The following is a 23,884-nucleotide window of genomic DNA, read 5'->3' as shown; positions in this document are numbered from 1 at the left end:
CAGTCCATTTCTGATATCAAAACCTGAAAAAAGGTTAGGCCCACAGGCATGAATATATTTAAAATAAGCTATTAAATAATACTAACAATTTATTTATTGTTATGCTGTGTTATATTTGTTGCTATTATGATGCATGGAAAACTTCACATTCATATAAATATCCCTCTGGTTTTGGTTTTCTTTGGTCTCCAGATGTTAGCCTGCAGAATAATTTAATAAATTAAAAAGCCCATTAACTCTACAGAGTCTAATTACATTAGAGAAAATTGAAATAAGATAAATATTGATATTAATATTTTAATGGTTTTGTTCATTATGATACAAATTGACAAGGACTGTAAAATTAACTTAAATATATGTCCACTACTGTTATTTTCCATTTGTTCCTAAACGATTAAACATCTCTTCTCACAAATTAAATTGTCAGTCTGCATGTGGTGAATTTGTCTTAAAATTCAGGAATATTCTACACAGTAAAATCAGTACCTATTTTTCATTCAATAAATTAACAACACCTTTATAATGTGTGAATTGGTTTTAAAATCCATTTCCCATTAAACCCTCATAAAAACCTAAAATGAAATCAACAATAACTACTACAAGCATGAAATCTCTAAAACGCGTGTAATACACTGAATATATTTTACACATCCAGTAAACTAAAGCTAGGTCTAAAATAAAAACAGTAACACAAAAACTAACAGTTGTTTATCAGAGTGGTGTAAGTTAAGAAAGAAAGTGTTAAAGGTGGTCAAACATTTTAGAAAATTTTTCTTTATCTTTTTCTCACATGAGGTACAGTAGCTCAGTCCACATTGCTTGGTATGATTGAGTGCCTAATAATTTAATAACCATTTGAAAAAGAGCTTGTCTTGCTACAAAAATGAAAATGGGAATGTATTTGATGGTAAAAGAAAAAGGTCACTAAGAAATTAATAAAATTAAACATAAAATAAGCTTGAAGTTATATGGTAATCTAATCAGCTGTTTGATTCATTAATTAAAGACCTTCAGTGAGATTCTGACTCATATGGGTGGCTAATGACAGTATTATGATAGATAATTATCTAATAAGCTCCCTTTGCATAGGAATTTATTACTAACAGGGGAGCTTTTTTAGGGACAGTTAAAATTAGAAAAGGAGATCCATTAACATTATTTCCAAAAGAGAAATGATTACAGGATTTCTTTCAGGGAGCATTTGCAATACCCGATTTCTGTGTTGGCCTTGCTATTTTCAGCAGTAGAGAACTATACAAAAATTAGCATTTTCTCCTCAGGATCAAAATAAACGACTGAAGTGAAAAGCACAGTATTGTGGATGTCTAAAGCAGCCTTTCTCCCTGATTTAGGAAACTGACAAGGAATTATGTTTTTTTTTTCCTAGTTAGGGTTCCCTTGTTTTACCTGAATCAAAGGCTTATCAAAGCTGCAGAACAAATTACAATATTAAAAGGTGATCATTCCAGTCTACCCATCTTATTGTAGGAATTGCCTGCATCTGCATTGAATTGGCCTTTGAACACAACTGGGATATGAATAGAAAAAACAGGGAAAACCTCAATTGAATGCAAAATAAGAGCATGTTTCCCTCAGGTGTTTGCTACAGAAAAAAATGGAAAACATGCCTCAGGCTGAGGAAAGACAAAGTTCAACATTAAATGGAGTTTACGCAGAGGAGGCAGAAGTGTGACCAGCCCTAGACGTACCTTAAATAAACATCTGAGGCCTGATGGTGTTCTACAGTACAACTTGTAATAAAGGAAATGTGAGATGTTATTTATCAATTTTAACCTTTTTCAACAGTCTCACTTGTTTTTGGTAATACCTAAACAATATCTAATACCTATTTGAAAATTATAGCACTTACTCTCAAAAAGCCTGAAAAAACTGACCCAACTAATGAACTGGTCAATTCCTGGGACCTCACCTATTGCTCTATCTGAGGGTTCATCTTGATGTGACAGTCTTCCAAAACAACTACACACGTCTTCATACTTTTTGTCTAACAGCATCTTTCTTGTGAGGTGAGAATGAGACAGTTGATTGTAGATACCCTTCTCATCTGACTTCAGCCACAATGAACATTTGTGGGATGAGCTGGGATGATTTGTGCATCACATTAAACGCGCACAGGCTGGTCCATGCTTTACAAGAGGAATGAGCCAGAATCACAAGACATCATCTGCAACCTGGTATAGAGCATGTGTTGTACATGCTTTCAGTGGTGGACACACACTGCAACGGCTACAAGCCCTTGTGCTTTTGTGAACTTTGTGAATCTGTTGCAGTTGTATGGCTGTTTATTTTGATGCTTACTCCAATGAACATTATATGTGAAAAAATAAAGTATATTTTTTAAAGTATTAGGAATTCTGTCATGGAGGAATGTAATTGGTTATATTCCCAAAATTAAAATGAAATTTGCATTCCATGTTTTAGGAAGCCGGGGGAGGGTAGTACCAGCAAAGAGGAGATACAGCTTCTTTCTGGGGAACATTTAGCTGATGAACTACTAAGTAACAAGGAATAACATCTGCAACGCTGCAGGTGGTTGTGTTTTTGTGGAAGAGCTTCTCTGGTGATGATACATTTATTTAGTTGTTTTCATTTTAATAAAGCAGGGATTAGGGAGACAGTCTTAGTGGTTGTCTGTTCGGGTTGCTATGAAAATCCTATGCTGTCTCTTTGTGATCTGAATTATCTTTGGCCTAAGGGCATGTACATCACAGAAACATTTTAATTACCCACCTTGGTAAATGGCAAAGGAGGACCATCTGTGCTGGAAAGGCTTTTTACTTTTCGTTGGTGTATTACATTACGTTACCACGTGACAAAGGCTGAGCAGACATCATTGCACTGACCAAACCCATAAACCATAACAGTGCAGCCCCATCTCTATGTGGAGCATGTCCATAGTTCAGTTTTTATTTTCTTTTACCACAGTTGGTGTTAGGATAAGGACGTCAAGGCAAGTACAAACATGACTGATACACCTAAGAGTTGCATGTAACTGTGTCATATTCTAAGCAGGGTTTTCAGTAGCCTAGTATCCACACTTAGTGTTGTAGGATTGATTAGCAAACTAGATAAGACTAAGGTTTTTGAGCTCTGATTTTTCACTTAAATGGCAGTTTCACAGGAGGATAACGGAAATAAACTTCAGCTGAATGGATCTAACTTTACATCAAAACAAGAACTAACTCCCTAGGAGAGGCCCAAGGCAGCTGCCTCTGGGATAGTATAGTAAAGCTAACTAATTAGTCTTCCTCTTCCATTGGAAAGAAAATGCTTCTAGTTCAGTGTGTGAGCTAAAGCTGCTTAATGTTCACATCTTTCTGAGGGCTGACATGCAAAATGCAATGTCATTTGTTTCACATGTGTGAATTTATAGTTCGTAACAAAATTATAATTAGGACATTTTAGCATTAAGGGCTGAATATCAAATAATTGTGGCTTTATGGTGGCTTTTAATGAAATAACATTGTCATTAATTTATCAAACTCACTATGAAAAAGCATATCTCACACAAGTCCTCATGCAGTAGATGTATTACATGGATAGTGTTAAACAGTTTACATAATAAGGCTTTGTTCTTGATAATTGATGTATGTGGGATAATCATTTGCTTGATTTGGATTCTTCTATGCTGGTTTTCATTTATCAAAATGAGGGTTTATTTCATTTCCAGATTATTTCAGAAAGAAATTTGTTGTAGTTGTTTGTTGTACACGAATATCATTGATATCGGTAAAAGAAAAGAGGGCTTCTACTTTTCCTCAAAAGCATTTGTTTCCCAAGCATTTGCTGAATTTGATCTATACAGTTTATTTATTCACGTATTTAGTTGTTCTCAGAGTTATTTCTCAATGACTTCGCATTTCCAACACAAACTGTGTTATGAAGCTCTACTGGAAGCTTCCAGTAGACTTTGGTGCTTTTCTGAAGGCATGGCTGACACAAGATTATGGTTTGATTGAAAAAGGTTCTTGTTTTTTAAAATAACAGTTTTAATTGATATAACCCTTGTAAATGGAAGGTACAAGACCAAGAGCAGAGATCAATACTACTCATACAGTATGCTTGAGCAACTCCAGAAAAAAATAATACAATTATGATAGATCGATCAGTTATTCATGGCATGTATTGCCATTCAATTAGTGTTACTCATAATTATTACAAACTAATTGCAGTGGTCTCAGGTAAAGTTGTTAACATTATTCAAGAATGATACATGTTGGCTTATATCAATAGATCAGTAGAATAAACATAAATATTGTTGAAAATAAATTTGTTTACATATACAAATATCAGTTAATAGTTGGTTTAAAGTTGGTTAAAAGTGATACTGATATACTGAAAACAGCTGTGTACATCTGTTCAGAGAAACCACTGTATTTTGCAATGATTATATCAACTTTCACTTACTGTTTATGTTACCTTTAAAAAAAAAGACATATCTAGTAAAAATGTGTATCTTTGTTATACTATAGTCCCAGGCAAACCATCCAATAAACTGAAGCATAAAACACATTAGCCGTACTTTACCCAGATACCACATGAGAGCTAGTCCAGAATTAGCTTAGGCAGGAAACTGACTTTAATCAAAGGTGAATGTTTTTGCACATGCATGCCAGGCTGACACCTCATCTGCAGATGCACCATTGCCTAGAAAACAGAGTACATTTTGTGCTGATATTCTGCTGCTGATGGGTCTCTCATTAGAGTTGGACAGTTTTTCTTCTTTTAAAGGATGTTCATCAGGTGTGGGTTGTGACTATATTTAGCAAGCGAGGATTTCAAATTCGATTTCAAAAGTGAGGAGCACAGTCCCTCCCCACAGTCTTTCTCTCCTTAGCAAGATAACATACGCATCAGACCTAACGGCTTGCATTCAGATGTGGACAGAGGAGAAAGGGACAGCAGTTTTGTGCGCATCTCTGTCAGGGGGGATGTGCCATTGAAAATCAACCAGAGAAAACCAGGATGAAAGTGACCCAGTCTTGTTGAGCAGGCCAGGCACTGAACAGCTACTATATATTGAAATTGTTCTTCCTAACAAGAGCCCATCAGGTAAAAGAGCAGCTGCCTAAATGACTGAAAGAGAGGACAGATGTGAACATCAGTCATCAACATTTCCCCATGGGTCCCATTGATGAGGCTGCATTTCATATGCAACATGGGGGAGGAGAAAGATATGCACAAGGTCTACTGTACTCGTGCATTTAAAATATCCTCACATTTTGAAGACCAGATGATTGTGGAGCAATGAAGACTTTGCGATGAAGCAGTTTGTTTGTGGGATAAAAAGTCTCAAAAATACGGCTCTGCATTTATTTGCAGGCTCTAATAAGGCCTTATGAGCCCTATTAATTTAAATCTTTTTCACCGTAAAATTCAACTGACTCTTGTCTACAGGGAAATTTGCATTTAAATAACTTGCTTCAGGCATATCTCACACAACCGCCACTGGGCTGTCATAGCCCTCTTGTGCTCAGTAATCAATACTGCTGTGCATGTTCTTCTGCCAATTCTGAGCAAGCCACCTGCACATAGGTGAATTGGCATTTCTTAATTAAGGAATATGTAACATAATGATGAAATCAAATATATTGTGCTTGCAACATTCCATCAGTATTTTGATGCCAGTAGCCATATCACTCTGCAACTCACAACTGGCAGCCCACTGAAGCTAAGGAGATGTGAGCCTGGTCAGTACTTGGATGGAGACCTCCTGGGAAAAACTAAGGTTGCTGCTGGTGTTAGTGGGGCCAGCAGGGGGCGCTCACCCTGCGGCCTCTTATTGGCCCTAATGCCCCAGTAAAGTGACGGGGACACTATACTGTAAACAGGCGCCATCCTTCGGATGAGACGTAAAACCAAGGTCCTGACTCTCTGTGGTCATTAAAAATCCCAGGGCGTTTCTCGAAAAGAGTAGGGGTGTAACCCCGGCGTCCTGGCCAAATTTCCCATTGGCCCTTCCCAATCATGGCCTCCTTATAATCCCCATCTATGAATTGGCTTCATTACTCTGCTCTCCTCCCCACTGATAGCTGGTGTGTGGTGAGCGTTCTGGCGCACTATGGCTGCCGTCGCATCATCCAGGTGGGGGCTGCACATTGGTGGTGGTGGAGGGGATCCCATTACCTGTAAAGCGCTTTGAGTGGAGTGTCCAGAAAAGCGCTATATAAGTGTAAGCAATTATTATTATTATTTTAGAGAATACACTGAGTGCACAGATATACAATACCTACAGTACTTCACACAACATTGACATTCAATCTGAACACAGTGATTGAAGTGATCAAAAAGTAATACAACAAATTCATATAGAAAACAACAGTAGGACTCACTATGGATTTGTGTATTGTGTGAATGAGAGCTGTATTAAAACTAGTCCACTGGGCTGTGAACTAGGTGGCTGTTTTTATGTACTGATCAGTGGAATGAGTGGGAAGAAGATCCTCTTAAGTCAATGAAAAGAAAACAGTAAGAATGATTTGAAATATTATAGTCCTTATCTTTGGTTCAAGACCGCCAACATGCATTCAAATGTAGGCAGATTCATGGGAAATGACTACGTAGACCTCCCTATTGTAGTATTGCTATGTAAATTATGGTAGACCCATAGCACACAGTCACCCTGACATTAGCTTTCATTTTCATGGTGCTCATAAAACCGTGAAGGAAATGGAAAAACACCTTGCAGTGCAGTAGTAATCAGTTTTGGGTGTCCCATGTTGTGAGAGTTATAGATTTATGGGAAGTTCTGAAATGAATTGGGTTTCTACCTGTAGGACATATTGGGGTTTTTTACATTTGGACTTATTTTATAATCTTTTTAAATCTAAATGATTAAAAAAATACTTCCTTTTATCTCACTTTTAGGGGAGGAGGCTTGTAAGAACACCGTCTATTTTGGTTAATATAGTATCGCAGATATTAAAAGTAAGTAATTGGAGAATATAGTGCCCTGGTGTGTCTTGGGGCGTTACAGTCAGGTATGAATGACTTATATGCTGTACAATCATTTAAAGCCTTCCTCAGTCAAATATAAGAAATTATTTTTCTGCTTAACAAGTAAAATATAGAACCACAAAATGAAGTATCTTTCCTGATTAAATCAATCATTTGTATTGATTTATGCTGTTGGGCATTTTGTGAAAATAGCTTGAGTACCTGATAAGGGCCTCAAGGGTGACAGCAGTGTCCTACCCAGGATTTTAAACCACAATCTTCTGCTTACACGTCCAGAAGTGTTAACATTTATTGCATTGGATGTGTAGACAAATACAGCTGTGTGTTTAATTGAAACAATGCCGTCTATAACCTGTTTTTTGTGTTTCCTTGCAGTCGGAAAGACATCTCTGATCACACGATTCATGTATGACAGCTTTGACAACACATATCAGGTAATTGTTCCTAACTTCTTATGCTCAATGTACAGTAGTAAAAATGTCATTTTGTACTAATTAAATATCATCTGTTTTAACGTTGAACTCATCTACAGATTTCCCTTTATCTTCTATTGGAAGTATTTTAAATACATACATGCTTTTAGGTTTTTTTAAACTAGAGATAATTTGACTTGAGACCAGTCTGTTTGACTTCTCAACATCACCAACCAATAATAAAACCACTAAAGCTTGACGTCCCTGAGACTAAATCGTGAACCTGGAACCTCCTTGGAATACCAGCATGTGAGGCAGGTTGGGGGAAGCCTACTGCTTAAATTCATTTCTTGTTATTCTCTGGGGTTTACAAGCACTCGAAAGCTGCTTCAGCAGGAAGGTATTTGCATGTACGTATCCCATGCATTTCTCTGGCTAAAGGAGAAGGGCAGTGTTTAGACAAAGCGACTTACAAACTCAAGATTTATTTCCTTTCATCCTGAAAACAGCTTCAAAATAATATATATCTGATGTAAACAGGAAGCAGAGTTGAGTGTGATTTTCACTGAATGTCTGCACTGGAGATCCCACTAATCTAAGTTCATGGTAGGTATTTTCCAGCACAGCAGCCAAATCAGAGAGAACAAAACAATAAAGAAACTGCCAAATTAAGTGGGACTTCCCAAACTTTTTAATACATATTTGTGCTTACTGTATATAGACATTTATACAGTATGTGTTTGTATATATGTACAGTAGGAATTTGTGTTAATATAAGGGAGTGTAGCTGGAATTTTCACTGGGTTCTGAGGTTGAAATACTGTACAGTAAGTGCCTCCCTGGGCCTTAATCACAGAGTCAGAAATTACAGAACTCATATGACAAGCAAAGCACTTGAACAGACATGCACACCGATCAACCTACAAGGCTCCTACCCCCACAGTAGAGCCCACAGTATAATACATAACTAGTGACTTTTTCATTTACACCCTACCATTGTTGTATAATTTGCTCTAAGTGTTAATACAAGAAATAAACAACAAAGCATTGCTTATGTCCCTTGTTGTGCATTGAGAAAATAAGCCCGACTCTAATTAGGAGTTTGTTTCTAAAGGGTCTTAACACTGTCATCTACACCTTGGAGTTTCCTGTCAGATCAGGTTTTTGTACCTGAATGTTATCTGCGTTCCTTGACATTAATTAAGATCTTTTGCCAGCGATAATCCCCTGAGAGTTTGTGTTGCTTCTTTGAGGAAGTGCAAACTGCCCAGATTCATTAACTTGACAGCCTTACTTGTAAAACAAGTCAAAAACTGTACAGCTCCTTCGGAACAAGAAAGAGTTCAGCAAATTCCCTCACGGCGATGTGAAGGTTAAGCAGCATATAATAATTTGTTCCAGTAAATAGATTTATTTCCTCTTATTTGGGACAATGTACTATTCATTTAAAAACAACAAACTACAAATAGGGAGTAAATAATACAGATCTTTTAAACTTCCTACTATCTCTCTACTGTCACTCATACAAAATCTAATCTAGTTGCAGATTTTATTTTGATATTAATAGAATTATACTCCCCAAATACAGGTTTGCAAAAGCACAAATTACATTATCTCAGTCCTACATATTGTACATACCCCTTTATCTTAATAATGATGGAGAAATTCTGTTTTTCATAACCTAACATCATAAACATAATGATACTTTTACAGCTGTAGGTGACTAGGAAATGTCTCTAAAAGTAGCACCTGGCAGTGTTAACATTACCATCTTCAAAGCAGAGGGGAGGTTTGCTGAGATGTAGGGGCTCCTCTGATATACTGTACCTTGGTTTACCTAGGCTCAAGGATCTCAGCAGCTGGTGATTGTAGCCATGAAATCAAAAGATGCTTGCTTCTTGGGAGGAAATCTGGATAAGATATTAAAGTGCAAAGATATTACATTGTCAACAAAGATCCGTATTGTGAAAGCTATGGTCTTCCCTGTAGTAACATATGGATGGGAGAGTTCAATGGTAAGTAAGGCTGCGCGTCAGAAAATCGATTCTTTTGAACTGTGGTGTTGGAGAAAATTGGACTGCACGAAGATCAAATCAGTCAATACGCAAGGAAATAAACACAGATTTTTCATTGGAAGTATTGATAGTGAAATTAAAACTCACATACTTTGGCCATATAGACAATATATTAGACAGGATTCACTGGAGAAGACTCTGATGGTGGGAAACATTGAAGGGAAAAGAAGAAGGGGGCGGCAGAGGTTAAGACGGATAGATAGTGTCACGGAAGCCGGGGGCTAGCCGTGGAGAGAGACCAGCGAGACGGGAGGACCCTATGCGTAGCGGCAGGAACGGAGCAAACACTGGGGTGCGGTCTGGGCTCAAGGTATCGGGCGGAGTCGGGGGACGAGACGTAAGCCCTCAGGTAGCAGACGTGGGGCGACCTGGTGAGGCGAAGCTCTCGACAACCGATCCCAATGCCGACCCAGGATGACAGGGAGATCCGGAAATATAAAGCCCCAGACAACAAGACACAACGGAAGAACGAGTAAGGCACAGGGAAACTAGGAAAAGGACTGAAGTCATGAATATGAATTTGCAAGACCTCAGAGAAGCAGTTGTTGACGGACAGGCCTGGCATGCTAAAGTCCATGAGATCACGAAGAGTCAGACTCGACTAAAACACACACCTAGTTAAATAAGTTGTGGATAAAAGGTTGTCCATGAGCAGTCCAGAAACACACCATGTGAGATCACATTAAGACTAAAGAAAGAGCAGAAGCAGAGAGGACAGGAGAGAGAAGAGAGGAGAGAAAGAAGGTCAGACCACAAGAGAGGAGTTGGAAACCTGAAGCTCGTGCCAGGGGAGAGCCACTACTTTATGATCATCCAAACAAAATCTGACTGGAGCTACGTATTTGATCCTTGCTAAATAGAACTTGCTATTCTGTCTTTTTTAGAGAACTTGGGTTTCCTAGTTAAAAGATACCTTGGTTAAAGGTGGTCTTTCCTGCTTGTGGCTGCATTTTTAGAATAGGGACACATGCTCCCATTTATTTTAAGGCATACATGTTTGCAGAGAGAGAGGTTAAACTGTTATATTGCATTTATTAAGAAAGCAGCTTATCTCTTATTTTGGTCTCTGTAGGCATTATTTAAGAGTTCAATACGTAGTAGCGCCTTAACATACTGTAAATGTAGTGACTTGTATGTTGTGGTGTGTGTAGTTTTGTGTTTATATTGTCATTGATAATACAATTAAACACATGTGCTTGGATTATTACTCTCTTCACCAAAACTGAGAACAAAGAACTCACGTGCCTCTAATTATATAAACAGTATATTCTGGATAAATCACTTACAAGTTGGGAGTTTACTTATTTTACTCAGCCAGTACTGATATTCACCAGTTTTGAAACCCCCTATTTGTAATAGTACTAGTATTTTTGGGGGGATGTAAAGTGGTGACACCTACTTGTCTACTGTGGCCAGGGAATGCAACACTTAGCAGCTATACAAAAGTGCTGGGAGAAGGTCACTCACTGATGTCATGACTAGGTCCTTAAGTCCATTGCAGACACAATCTGAAAAGGGACTGGAGGCAGTAGGCATTAATGTCCCACCACAGAAGCCTTCACTTTTGATAGAGCTGGAGAACAGCTGAGGCAAACATCCAGACCAACTACAGATCTCCTTGTAACTGCCAACAACTGGCACATGATGGTAGACTTGACACGGCAGTTAAACGTCAGTGAGCACATCAGAAATACTATTTTTGGCCAGACATTGTACTGGTCTCAGGCACAATAAAACAGGTTATCATGCATGAGCTGACAGTGCCTTGACAGAATTGCTTGGAGGAAGAGAATGGCAGGAACATGACTATTAGGAACTGGCCAGTGATTGCAAGTGGCAGGACTGGAAGACCAGTTGTGTGCCCATTGCTGAAGGGGATTTTGTATGTTAGGCATATCATGGGCAAACAGGAGAAGAACCTGTAAGGTCACAAACGTGCTGCAGAGAAAGCGTCCAAGGGTCTCTGGATCAGAAGGAGTGACCCTTACTGCCAATAAGGTGTGATCACTCCCAGCTGGTTCACCTGGGAGAGGGTGTCTGATGTTGAAAGGCCCGAAAGACCCCAGCTGGGAGTGATATTGTGTCCAAGAGTATTTAGAGAAGTAAATGCTAAATCTCTATTCCTTGATCTGGCCTCCTTTCCAAATTTTGTTCACTCAGCAACTTCTTTCCATTAAATTTCCATTAGGTGCCCTGAAGTAACGTGAACATCAAAGTTTTTACAGTGAGCTGAGGAAAGGGGACTAGATTAAAAAAAAGTGATAACCTATTCAGTATTCGTAATTTTTTTAGTTTACATATAGGATCTTTCCATCTTTCCGTTGTGGCTAAAGAAGCAGGTAGTTTCCTGCATGTCTGTTGCTGCAAAATTAAATGATTAGTGATTCAGTAATTAAGCATTAGCCAGCTAATTTGCACATTGAATAATAATCCAGTTAATGGAGGCAATAATGCAAGTTCTGGTGAAAGACAAATCCCCCTGTTCCCTCAAGCACACACATTGCCACATTATTGTAAGTATGACTCAGGCTTTCCTCCCTTGTGATCACTGCTCAGCAGCCCTCCACCATCTGCATTCCAATGTCATTGCGCCAGCCTCTTGGTTCGCTGTATTTGGAGGAGGCCAGGCACCTCATTATATAGCCATGTCTTATTGCCTTGGCCAAGCAGGTTAAAGCCAAAGACTTTACTTAACACATTAACTAAGACTAATACAGGGCTGCTTTGAAATTCTTTGACCTTTATTTTATAGTTACGGCACAGACACGTTTTTCTCAGTTCTCAACTACTACACCCTGGTATACACAGGTACAAACCATGAGGTCTCTAGAGTAGAGAATGCATGAGGATATTAGAAGTATTCAGAAATATATACTGTATAATGTTTGACAAAGGAAGCTGACATGTTAATAAACATGCACCTTAATGCTGATGATAGTGGAATTTGTTGTGTGCCAGGCATTGTATTTGTAAACTAATTTCTGCCGCACTCTGGGGTCTTTGTGCGTCATTTGGACAGGAATGATGGCTGTCTGCCAAAGTCTGTCACAGCACAGTACATCACATTGCTTGAGAGATTGACACAGCACAGAATTTTCAATATTCCCAATACTTATTTGTTGTGTTATTATTGCTTCTCAGAGTATAAACCAATTTGTTTTGTGCAAATACAGCTAGGTGCATACTCATGTATATCCAGTTGCATAGCATTTCACTGGCATGAAGTAAGCCAGCAGCCATATCACCCTGCAACTCACAACTGGCAACCCACTGAAGCTAAGCAGGTGTGAGCCTGGTCAGTACCTGGATGGGAGACCTCCTGGGAAAAACTAAGGTTGCTGCTGGAAGAGGTGTTATTGGGGCCAGCAGGGGGCGCTCACCCTGTGGTCCATGTGGGTCCTAATGCCCCAGTAAAGTGACGGGGACACTATACTGTAAACAGGCGCTGTCCTTCGGATGAGACGTAAAACCGAGGTCCTGACTCTCTGTGGTCATTAAAAATCCCAGGGCGCTTCTCGAAAAGAGTAGGGGTGTAACCCCGGTGTCCTGGCCAAATTTCCAATTGGCCCTTACCAATCATGGCCTCCTAATAATCCCCCTCTATGAATTGGCTACATCACTCTGCTCGCCTCCCCACTGATAGCAGGTGTGTGGTGAGCGTTCTGGCGCACTATGGCTGCCATCGCATCATCCAGGTGGATGCTGCACATTGGTGGTGGAGTGGAGTCCCCATTACCTGTAAAGTGCTTTGAGTGGAGTGTCCAGAAAAGCGCTATATAAGTGTAAGCAATTATTATTATTATTATTAAGTTACTCCAGGGTACAGAAGCAGTATTTTATACACCACTTGGAGGCGCCACATACATGAAGCCTTAATGGTTTATGTTTAGAACCTTTACTTTGCCTTTGAGGAGAGACGCTTTTAGTTTTCTTTAATGTGCATAGATAAGCACAGCTATCCGCAGGGTGGACAACTGTTTCTTTCATGTGATAAGCAGGTTTAAAGGTTTATTTTTTGCAGCTTTCTAGATCCCTTGTGTGATCAAAACAAAAAAGAAAAACATTTTGTTTTAAATAGAATTTCACAATCTTAAATGTTTCTCAGGCAAACAAAAAATGTCAAATATGGCAAGTGTGGAGAATGGTGTAACTAAAAAAGTGGAGGTTTGTTATTCATTGGAGTGGTTTAACACATTTGCCTGCTTCCTTATCAAATAAAATTATAGGGTGACTAACAGGAGACCACCGGTCTCATCTTGCTCAGTTGATTATTAGTAGTTACTGATGGTTTAAATGTTTTAGCCTTTTTCCAAAGCCATCTGGAGGTTTTCTCAATGGCTGCTTGTTTTCAACAGCATGGTGAACTCAGCAGACAGTGATCAGATGGGCAGGTATAGATGACAACACTGTGTTGCCCTAAATATCACCAGGCTTGTCTGTTGAGGTGACAAATCGGCACACCTGGCAAACAAGAAGCATTGAACGTGAAAGTAAATCACGGCTCAGAATGTTTTAGAAGTCCCTCTGGGGATATCTAGTCTCTCCAGAAACAGTGAGTTATTTATCTGTACGGGTCTATGCCCTGGTGAATCTAATAGCTAAACAGGAATAATAATATCAGCCTGTGAGTTAAGAAATGGGCAGGGAGTGCTCATGTTGCACTTTGAATTTTACCTTTTTTTCCTTGGCCGGTTCAGAATGCTGATCTTCAGTGTATTGAACTGATACAGTATAAGATAATATTCATAATAATATTAATATGCCTGGTTACAGTGGCTTTTCTTTACTGGGCTATCAAAGACAACATGGAGTCTGCTGTAAAATGTGCCTACTGTATAAAAGTAGCAGACCCAACACTGTTTAACAATATACATCAGTTTAATACTGTATTCTTAAAAATAGTGTTCTGCAGAGATATTTTCTTCTTTTCTATAACAGGTAGAATTTCCATCTGGTGGATGGGTGAAGTTTAAATACCATTTAAGTATTAATTGGTATTAAATAATATTAAATGCCATTGTATACTTCCTCTTGACCCTGCCAATAGGAGAATGTATTGTCATTAACTTCTGGAGCTAATTACAGATCCTGAAAATGCCAAATTGCATACTAAGTGCAAATTTCCATGCTATTATGAAATTTGTTTTTGTGTGTTTTGCCCTTACACAAACATTGAGAAAAACAAGTTTTAATATATTATATGTAAGGTCTCAATATATTAGTTGAATTGAAAGTTAATGAAGTTGATATATTTTGGAGCTTCATCAACCTAATAATACAGCATTGAATGAGTGAAATATGTTAGTCAGAAGGCATTGCCACTTGGACGCTTCCTGTCTCAGTTATTCCTGCTGCCATTATTTGGAAGTCTACATTAAATCTTCGTTGTGTTAAGTATAAGTTGAGTTGATAACCTTATGTAACTCTGGTAAAAAGAAAAATACCAGTTAAACTTCTGAGAAAAGTATTGCGGATTCACAACCTTCATTTACGTTTTGTTGAGATTACAGACATTCCTGATTTGGTTAGGTTACATGGATTGTATTTGTTGGCTATAGCACAGAGTCCACAAACCAGGCATCATAATGTACTGTATACTGTATACAGAACAGACGTTGTCTCCTCAGACGATGAGATTTTAATGTCATTTACTTTTCTGGAGCTCCTTCAGTGACAGTTAGCTGTGTAACTAATAGGAAAGGCCTTTCTGGGAGGACTCCTGAGGCCTCCAGACATTAATTAACAACTGTACACAGCAGCAAATCCATAACGTTAGTGTTGCATGGTTAATGTTGTCATTGCACATGTGTTCTGATTCAAAGGCACAAAGGAGGTTTGTGAATTATGTTTATAAAAGTTGTGGGCCAGATTTCTCACCATTGTACAGTAGATCATGATTATAGATGTAAATGGTGCGAAAAACTGGATGCATCAATCTTTTCTCATCTATAATCTGCTCAGTAGGTTGTATTTTTCCATGTCTCTTGCTTCTAAATGGACTGACATTCGTGGTCCACATGCGTTTTGTGGAGTGGAATCTTTTTTAATTTTAATTTTTTTGTTGGTTTGCATTCAGTAAGATTGGAATTGTTGCTGTTATAAAATATTACCAGTGTTTGTCTTACTATTTTGCATTGTAGTTAACAAATTTGCTGATTATGATAACTTTTTTTTCTGAATAGGATGTGCAAATGAAAAATGTGCTCTTTTGTTCATTGTACAGACCATAGAGAAATATAGACATAAACCTGTTTAATGTAAGTGGATTTCTGAAATGTTTTTTTTTTATTTCACGATTGTTGCATACTGAGGCCAAGATCCATTCAATAATTCTGATTGTAGAACTGCATTTACAAGGGAAATTGGCCAGAAGTTGAATTATCCTCTTATCTCCTTTAGAGATGATTGTGTAGGTAATTGGCTGATTATAGGGAGGTATTGACTTGACTGGCATAGGGATGTGTGAATAATTACAGCAGCTCCAGAGGAATGCAGAGGAAACAAATCTCTGTGCTCCCACGTCCTCATCCCCTGACTAAACCCCTGTGGGACAGGGGGGCAGGATTAATGGCAACTGCAGAGATTTGTTACCTAGCCTGGAAGGTTTGCTCAGACCGTTGTTTGGTTTTCTACAGATATTAAAGGTCTCTGAGACCTTGAGAGAAAAAACAGATTGTTCAGTCTCTTAGGATTTGGAATCCCTGCATGCTTTGCACAGATTTGAGGCCTGAACGCTAAATCGATCCATTTCACATTGATGATTGATCTGTTTTAGTTATCAATTGTATATCACGTGTAATGCTAAAGTGTTCAATGCCAGTACCTTGGATTACTTAATAGCAGCACCTGTGAATTGTTGCACCTAAACCACAATATCTGTTGCAAATGGCTTTTAAGTTTCTGTTTCTTTCACCCGGTAAGTCTTTGATCCACCTAGACAATTCGATTTTAAACTGCATAGGCAGTGTCTTTCCTGTTGAGGTGCTGTAGGGACCTCCTACAGTGTGACTAATTAATTGATGCAAAGAAAAATGCTTTAAAAAAGCTGATTCATGCTAGTCCATAACTTTACATTTTAAATCATAGCTATTCACAGTAATGTGTGTTTTTGTTTTCTCTTTGTGGAAAGAGCTTAAATAGTTACACCCTCACACCTGCAATATTTATCATTCATTCACAATGTCCCATTGATACAAATCTTCTTTTAAAAAATGATTCCTTAGATGTGACTCCATAGGAATATTTCTGCTTTGCCTCCACATGTAGGATTTACCTGCATTGCTGCTTGAAGCTGCTTGTTAATGAGCTTGTCTGGAAAGATTCTCATTGATTGTGTCAGCCTTGGGCCACTACCCAGAGATGTCTCATTCAGGAAGAGCTAATTCAGTGTCATTCTGGCATGTCTCTACTGTCCATACTGCAATCAATGTGCCCTGTTTTGACCCTGATATGTCATGAGAAGATTTAGAGCAAAATAAAATCTGTAGAGCTCAGGAGCATTGTGAAACATTCTCATGTCACTTTGAAGGCACAAATAACAAAACATTTAGACGTAATGCTCTGCATCATTTTATGTTTCTAAAAGCACTAAAAAGACCACATTCAACTATTATAATCTAATCAATAGGGTTTAATTAGTTGTTGCAGGTTGTTTGCTGCGGTCCAGAAAAAAATGGGTTATTGATGTTCTATTGGCAAATTGCCAACGGTGACATCACCAACACACTACTGCATGTCTTCCTTTAAATGTATTCATTTTAGGCTTTAGCTGCAAAAGTTGTGGCCTGCTTTGGAGATTTCATTTCTTTCGCAACTCATGGAAAATTAAAAATACATGTAAAAGGTTTCCTAACATTAGAATGGATGTTAGATTGTACACAATAAAGATACACAATAAAGATCATTGTACATTCAGTATTTATATACTGTACAGTATGTAATTAAATGGAAACATGGCAAGTCAGAAATGCATTACATTTTAAAACAGGTCTCAGTAATGTGTTAACTATGATAGGCGGGCTGAGCAGCCTGTAACCAAGAACACTCATCTTATGTCTCCTACTTATTTACAATCCTCTCTTTGTTACTTTTTTATGGCGGCTATAAATCATCTTGTCCGAAGACACGTTTAATTGGGTTTTCAATGGGCAAATTGAAGATTTTGTCTTTAAACAACTGTGTTTGTCTGCTGAACAGGTGTGAAAGGACTCATTGGTCATAAAAGCACCACTTTGCAGTTCATATTGTTCATCAGCTTTGAGGTAGTAGCCCCTCTATGTGCTGAATGAGTGTTAAAAGGGGTGGGTTTGAAAATGGAAGATGCAACTTTTTGTGTTTTTGAGTGTTGTAATTAAATCAGATTCAACAGATTTCTTATAGCTGTTTAGGCTATTGTGGAATCTGAAGTAGAGTTATTATAAGCTATACCCACCGTGCCACATTGCTAATGCTAGTTAGTCATGCTGCTCCATAGCAAGTCACTGCAATGATTAGCAACGAGATTATCTGTAAATTAAAAGCTTTATTTTAGTGACTTTGAATGAGGTTTCTGTATCATTTAATCTATGAATAGTTTTATTTCAATATGGGCATTAATTAGGAAAACTAATTAATTAATTGGTGCAAGAGAAAATATATTTTTTGAGTCCTTGACTATTTCTCTGGAACAAACCGGTTGCCAGTATTCACCAATCATGTGAATCGAGTATTTGATTTCTGCTTTGCGCAAGTGAAGGCCACATCCACATTTTTTGTTATACGACTGCTGTAGAAATAGCCTCCATGACCTTTCCATGACCATCGATTTGTGTTTTGGTTTGGTATGCAGATTGTAAACGTGCTGTACTGCATTCTTACAAAGCAGAATCAAGTGACAAAGAACACTGGATTAAAGAAAAAGACAAAGGGTGATACTACTGTATGTTGTAGTGAGTTAGTGATAGCTGTTGTGGATCAAATGAACTACAGTTTATGGCAGTTTCCCATTATTTCGTCTCCTTGTAATCCTCTTCCCCCTCTCTAAGAAACTATTTTTTTGTCAAGAGCTGGCAGATAGTGAGAGGAGGAGTGAGGGTAGATCTGCAGGCACCTTATTAAAAATGTTGGCTGGTCATGTAGCTTCTCTTTTCCTTTCTGATGGCATGGAGCAGGAGATAAATCACCTTTCTTTTGTTTTTAAGCTAGAAGGTCGTCCTGACAGCTTTAGGTATTGTAGGAACAGATGATAGAGACTGGTGAAGAACACAAGGGCTTTCTGTCTGCAGCAGATGCATTGAAAAGAAGTGGTGGAATGCAAATAAGATAGAGCTGCCACCAGGCAAGGTTTTCTACAGCCACATTGTCACAGGTGCAACTGTGAGGCATAGAGCCATTTTAATGAAATATCACAGTGAGTCTACTTTCCTGGAACACTCCCACATTTTTCATTAGAAGATTAGTCCTTTCAGAATCTTTGAAGTGAATAATTACATGTTTTTAGTCTTCCCCATGTTTTTGTTTTCTGCACCAAGTGATCATGCGGTGCCATCTTAGTGTTTTCATCTGCAAATCCACACCCAACGCATTATTTCATTTTTTTTTTCTAGCAAGACTGTGTGACATGTTGTATTCTTAACAAAATATGTTTCCTTTTTTACCCATGATAATGCAAATAAATATTCAGGGGTGATGAATAACAGCCATCTTAGTTGCCTTGACCTTTTCCATGATATCCAATTATCTTAATAATATTCTGTAAAGCATGATATGTAAAATAATTTTCCACTAGGAATTGTTTGTAAGACTTGGAAAACCTAGACCTTTGGGGTGTTACTCATAACAGCAGTTTGTAATTTCTGTTATGTACACACTAGTAAGTTGCCAAGAGCTTTGATCAGGATTTACATCTCAAGCGTTTGTGACACCATAGAGAGAGCAGTATTGGAATATCCGCATATCAGAACATATGAAAGATTACAAACGAGAGCAATCCATTAGACCAGTTTAGCCTGTTTTGGTGGCTAGTAGCTGAGGATTCCAGGGGTTTTCACCCAGTCTCGTCTTGACAGGAACAGTTGGTTCGTATGGAATTTTTGGAGAGATAAGCGGTTGTTTTCTGAGAGAACAAAGTCTTACCTCTTTTTTTGTGCCAGAGAGTGGTGCTCTCCCTGCGGCAGCCCTCATTGCCAAGGAAACCAAGAGCACAGCCTGCGTGTTTGAGATGCAGATTCTAGATAAATTCAGCAGGCAGGCCAGAGCTCCCTGCTGGGTGGCTGATGTAAAGAGCCTGAGAGTGCGAAGGTACTGGTGCAAAGTTTCTGAAAAATTGGAGCTGAGTCGTCAGATTGAGCCTTTGTAATAGGACTCTAAAACAAGACGGAGTTCTCTAATGGAGAAAAACAACACTTTGGTGAGGGGGAAAAATGTTGCAGAAAAAGCTAACCTGCTTAGCAAATTATTTTAGTTTTATGAGCCTGTTATCCACTATACCTGGAAAATTTCTGGCAAATACAAAAATGTACCTTTATGAGCATTTTGTAAGGGGTAAAGAAATCCAAGTTATATCCAAAAAGGGAAAAGCAAAAATATCCTTGAGTTATTCTGTGCCATGTAAATGCATTTCCTTTTGCCGCTCAATTTTTAAGGCTTTCTGACTCAAGGATTCTGACTAAATTCTTCCATAGTAAAGCCTCAGTTGCTTGCATGCTGTTTTCTTGACAAAATAAGATCCATTCTTAAAAGAACTGAAATTTCGACCATAGAAGTCTGAACAATATTATTGTCATAACCTGCTGCACATATTGTTCATATTTAGGTTGGATGACGCACTTGTCAATAGAGCAAAGAATTCCCTTCAACATGAACATTTTCATCTGAGAAACACCTACAGTAAGAGGTTGTGTTAAAGGACATGGGTCATTATTACATGTTTGAACAGTGATTTTCCCTTTTCACATGTTCTTAGTCTTGTTGGCCTATAGCATCAAGTTTCTCAGCTAATTCGAATTTCTAACCATTGCTGTTAAACACAGGTCTCACCCAGTGTGTATGGATAACAAAAACAGATTTTAAAAAGTGTTAGTTCTGCTGTAATATTTAACTCTCCTTGAATCTGTCTGTGATTGAGGGAGGCTTTACTCAATTTTATTATCCAATGTGCAACACACGTTATGAAACTCTTGGACATTTAGAGCATTTTCTATAAAAGAAAATGAAAGGACAAGGAGTCCTGTGTGAAATCAGAATTAACATGTTTTCTGAATTTTGAGGTTACCTGAAATTGTTACTATACAGTTCAAGTATTTGCCTTAGAACAGAAACAAGAAATAAAAGCCCTATGATCTACTTCTTTTTTGTAGAAAACAACTCTATTTTTGTCCTTATTAATGGCACAGCTGTCAAAAGGGTGATGTTCTGGGTAACATGCTCAGTACATTTATTCTCATTAGTGTAACTGATCAAAGACAGATACTTTTTGAGAAACAAGTCACATTGGCAGGGAGCTTTGAAATTAATGTGATTCAACTCCAGAAATTATACAGCATGGCCCCTGGTTGTGACCTGCTGCTGCTATCCCTTCCTCTTATACAATCATAAAACGACATGAAGATAAAGTAAAAAAAAACGTTTTGATTAAGGGCTCCAAAAGAGCTTGTTTTGCGTGCAGCTTTTATCCTATGAAAATACCCTCAAGGATTCTTTCTTCAAGTGTAGACTTCAGAACTAGGGAATATTCACTAAATGTCATCTGATGCTGCAATATTTTTTAACATTCTCTGTTGCCGTTTTAATATTCATACAGTATACAGATAAAGTCAGACATCCATGCATTTTTCTTTCTTCTTCATTATTTTTTAAACAATTGCTATTCTCCCACCTCCTCTTCTTGATGGCTATCTAAGATAAGATAAGAACACTTTATTGACCATATACAATTTCTTGTGTTAGGAATTTGTCTTTTCACATACCCCAGCTTCCTCTCCATGAGACACATGGGGTCAGAGCACAGGGTCAGCCATTTATACGGCACACCTGGATCAGTTTGGGGTTAAGGGCCTTGCGCAGGGGCCCAACAGAGTAGGATTCCTCCGCCAGCCACAGGATTTGAACCAGCAATTTTCCAGCCACAGGCACAGATCCTTAACCACAGAGCCACCACACTGACCCGGAGGTGGCCAATGTACATGTACCTGTACATTGTTCTCTGGGTTTTTGAAATTTTGGGGTAAGTGGATTGTTAAAACCCACATAAAGAGGTTACAAACATTCCACTCCATAGATGAAGAGCTTTACCATGTTGTTATTCCCTCATGGCTTCTTGAAGCGCTTTTCGTTTCCGTTCCCTTCCCCTAGTGCTCTCACACCTCTCTTCACACGACCTGTTAGTCCAGCATTGCTTTACTGTTTTTCAGAAGGAGACACACGGGTACAGTACCTCAATGTAGTGACCACAGCATTTCATTTTGACCTGAGGACAACATGTAACAGATATTTCCCTATCTTGTTCACAAAAACTGATTTGACAAATGTCAATAGAAGTGTGGAGATACTGTACATTATACTGTGGGAATATCAATGTGTCTACTTGTGATGCCGTCATCATCATGTATTAGCTTTGCTTTCTTCATGTTACTTTGATTTAACAAAGTAAATCTTTTCAGATATAACATGCATATTTCAGGATAGCCTTGGCTGGTAGGGCAGCCTGTGAAAAAACATTTAATATAATTCTAACACACATATTCCTCAACAGGAATTCAGACCTGAGCAAAATCAATTGGAAAATGGTTAAAACAGAATTTCTTTAATATAACATTTGTCTGCATACCGTCGTGTCTTGTATTTGAACTTTATCCTAAGGCTGAATTTTCAATCTTGAATCTTGGTTATATAACTTGAGCAAAATAAAACTAAAAAATTAATGGGGTGAAGTTCGCATAGTAACATACTGACCTTTTGTGACAACGTTGGTAATCAACCGAAAAAAAACTGTGGACATTTTCCAAATAACATTATTCCCTAAGTGAAACCATACACATAGTTTGACTGATTCGTGACTGAACACAATGTGGTTGTTTCATTTTTGTGATGTGCCAAACCAGTGTAGTCTAAATGATATATCATATAATAGTTTTGCAAACCTAAATGTTAGGCGAGAGAAGCTATGTTTGACAGTGCCATATTATATACGTAAACTATTATAATATGCACAGAAGCAAATCCAGCTTTCAAGGACAAGATCATCAATAGGTTACGCAGATAGGCCAATACCAAAGATCCTATCATACATCATGCAAAGGCTGATTGATTAAGTCATATTAATATTTTTGATGCATGCTGTATTTAAATATCATCTTACAATATGAGACTTCTGTCATGCTTGTGCTGGTGGAGAGCCCAGTTGGTTCCCTCTTCCTGTATTCTACTGGTATTTTGTTGGCAGACAGCTTATGGATAACTCCTGCAGCCCTGGATAAGTTCCCCTTGTGTTGTTATCAGTAATTGTGTTTGTCAGATGCAGGCCTTATCTTCCTTGACAAGATTATCCACAAAAGCTGTTTATTCCTGCAACTGACATGCATGACTGGCATGCTTTGTTATTTGCTGTGGGGAATTCACTGGCTTGACTCCCTCTGTAAACAGGATCTCAATCAATACCGTTATTCTTTTCATTCTTCCTTATTTCTTTGAGTTAAAATGATGGAGCCTGCTCCCACCGAGTAGGGAAAAGAATTAAGCCATAGGCTTTCTGTTCTGTACTGATACTTGCTGATGCACATTTTAAGCCCCACTTGAAGCACTTTGAAAGCATTTGGAAGAAGTTGCTTTGAACAAACAGTATAACGGGCCAGAATGATTGTAGACACTTCCCAAGTCTGGAGGTACACTGAATTGCTTCCTTGTAAGGTGTGCACTAAGGTGATGGAGCAAATATGTTTGGATTTATTTTTTTGGTGCTTGTATGAGGAGTCATAAAGTGCTATGTCAGTTTGCAAGAGAAAAACTAGAAAAAAAGTCTTCTTCCTTCATCAATATCAGGCCTGCCATGTTTTGTCTGATTTAAAAATCACTGTCTGGAAATGCTTATCTTGTTAAATAAACACTTTGCCTCTTTGTTCCACTTTACTGCCACCCTGTGGCCTCCCTTCTTTCATCATTTAGGATTATAGCGACTGTATTTCAACAGCAGTTTAGATGCTGTGTCTGAAAATGTGCAGGACCTTATAGTAGCCTGACCAGCTCTTCGGTTTCCTCGGTTCTGCTAGCATGAATCTGACACCAAAGAGAACTTTAAATCCTTCTGGGGTTGTGTGCACATCTGGGCATCACAAAACCATAACCTAAGTGTGTTGGAGCTCTTACAATACCCTTTAATTTCTTTTTGAAACATCCAGGAAGCTTCTCTGTGTCTGGCCTATAAACTAAACCAACACAAGTGTT

General features: G+C 38.3%; 1 protein-coding gene across 2 annotated transcripts in view; it reads left to right on the top strand.

Annotated features, from left to right (window-relative positions):
- Positions 1 to 23,884, top strand: part of LOC102699046 (ras-related protein Rab-6B) — a 91,567-nt gene that overhangs the window by 34,620 nt on the left and 33,063 nt on the right. For both annotated transcript variants that reach the window (XM_069197531.1, XM_069197532.1), the window contains exon 2: positions 7,354 to 7,412. In XM_069197531.1, the coding sequence (XP_069053632.1) occupies positions 7,354 to 7,412 (59 nt within the window). The remainder of the gene's footprint in view (positions 1 to 7,353; positions 7,413 to 23,884) is intronic.

The sequence above is a fragment of the Lepisosteus oculatus genome, chromosome 13 (genome assembly GCF_040954835.1).
Source record: "Lepisosteus oculatus isolate fLepOcu1 chromosome 13, fLepOcu1.hap2, whole genome shotgun sequence".
Classification (NCBI taxonomy): Eukaryota; Metazoa; Chordata; class Actinopteri; order Semionotiformes; family Lepisosteidae; genus Lepisosteus; species Lepisosteus oculatus.
Note: the sequence above shows the minus strand (reverse complement) of the source record. Positions and strands in the feature narration are given on the sequence as shown.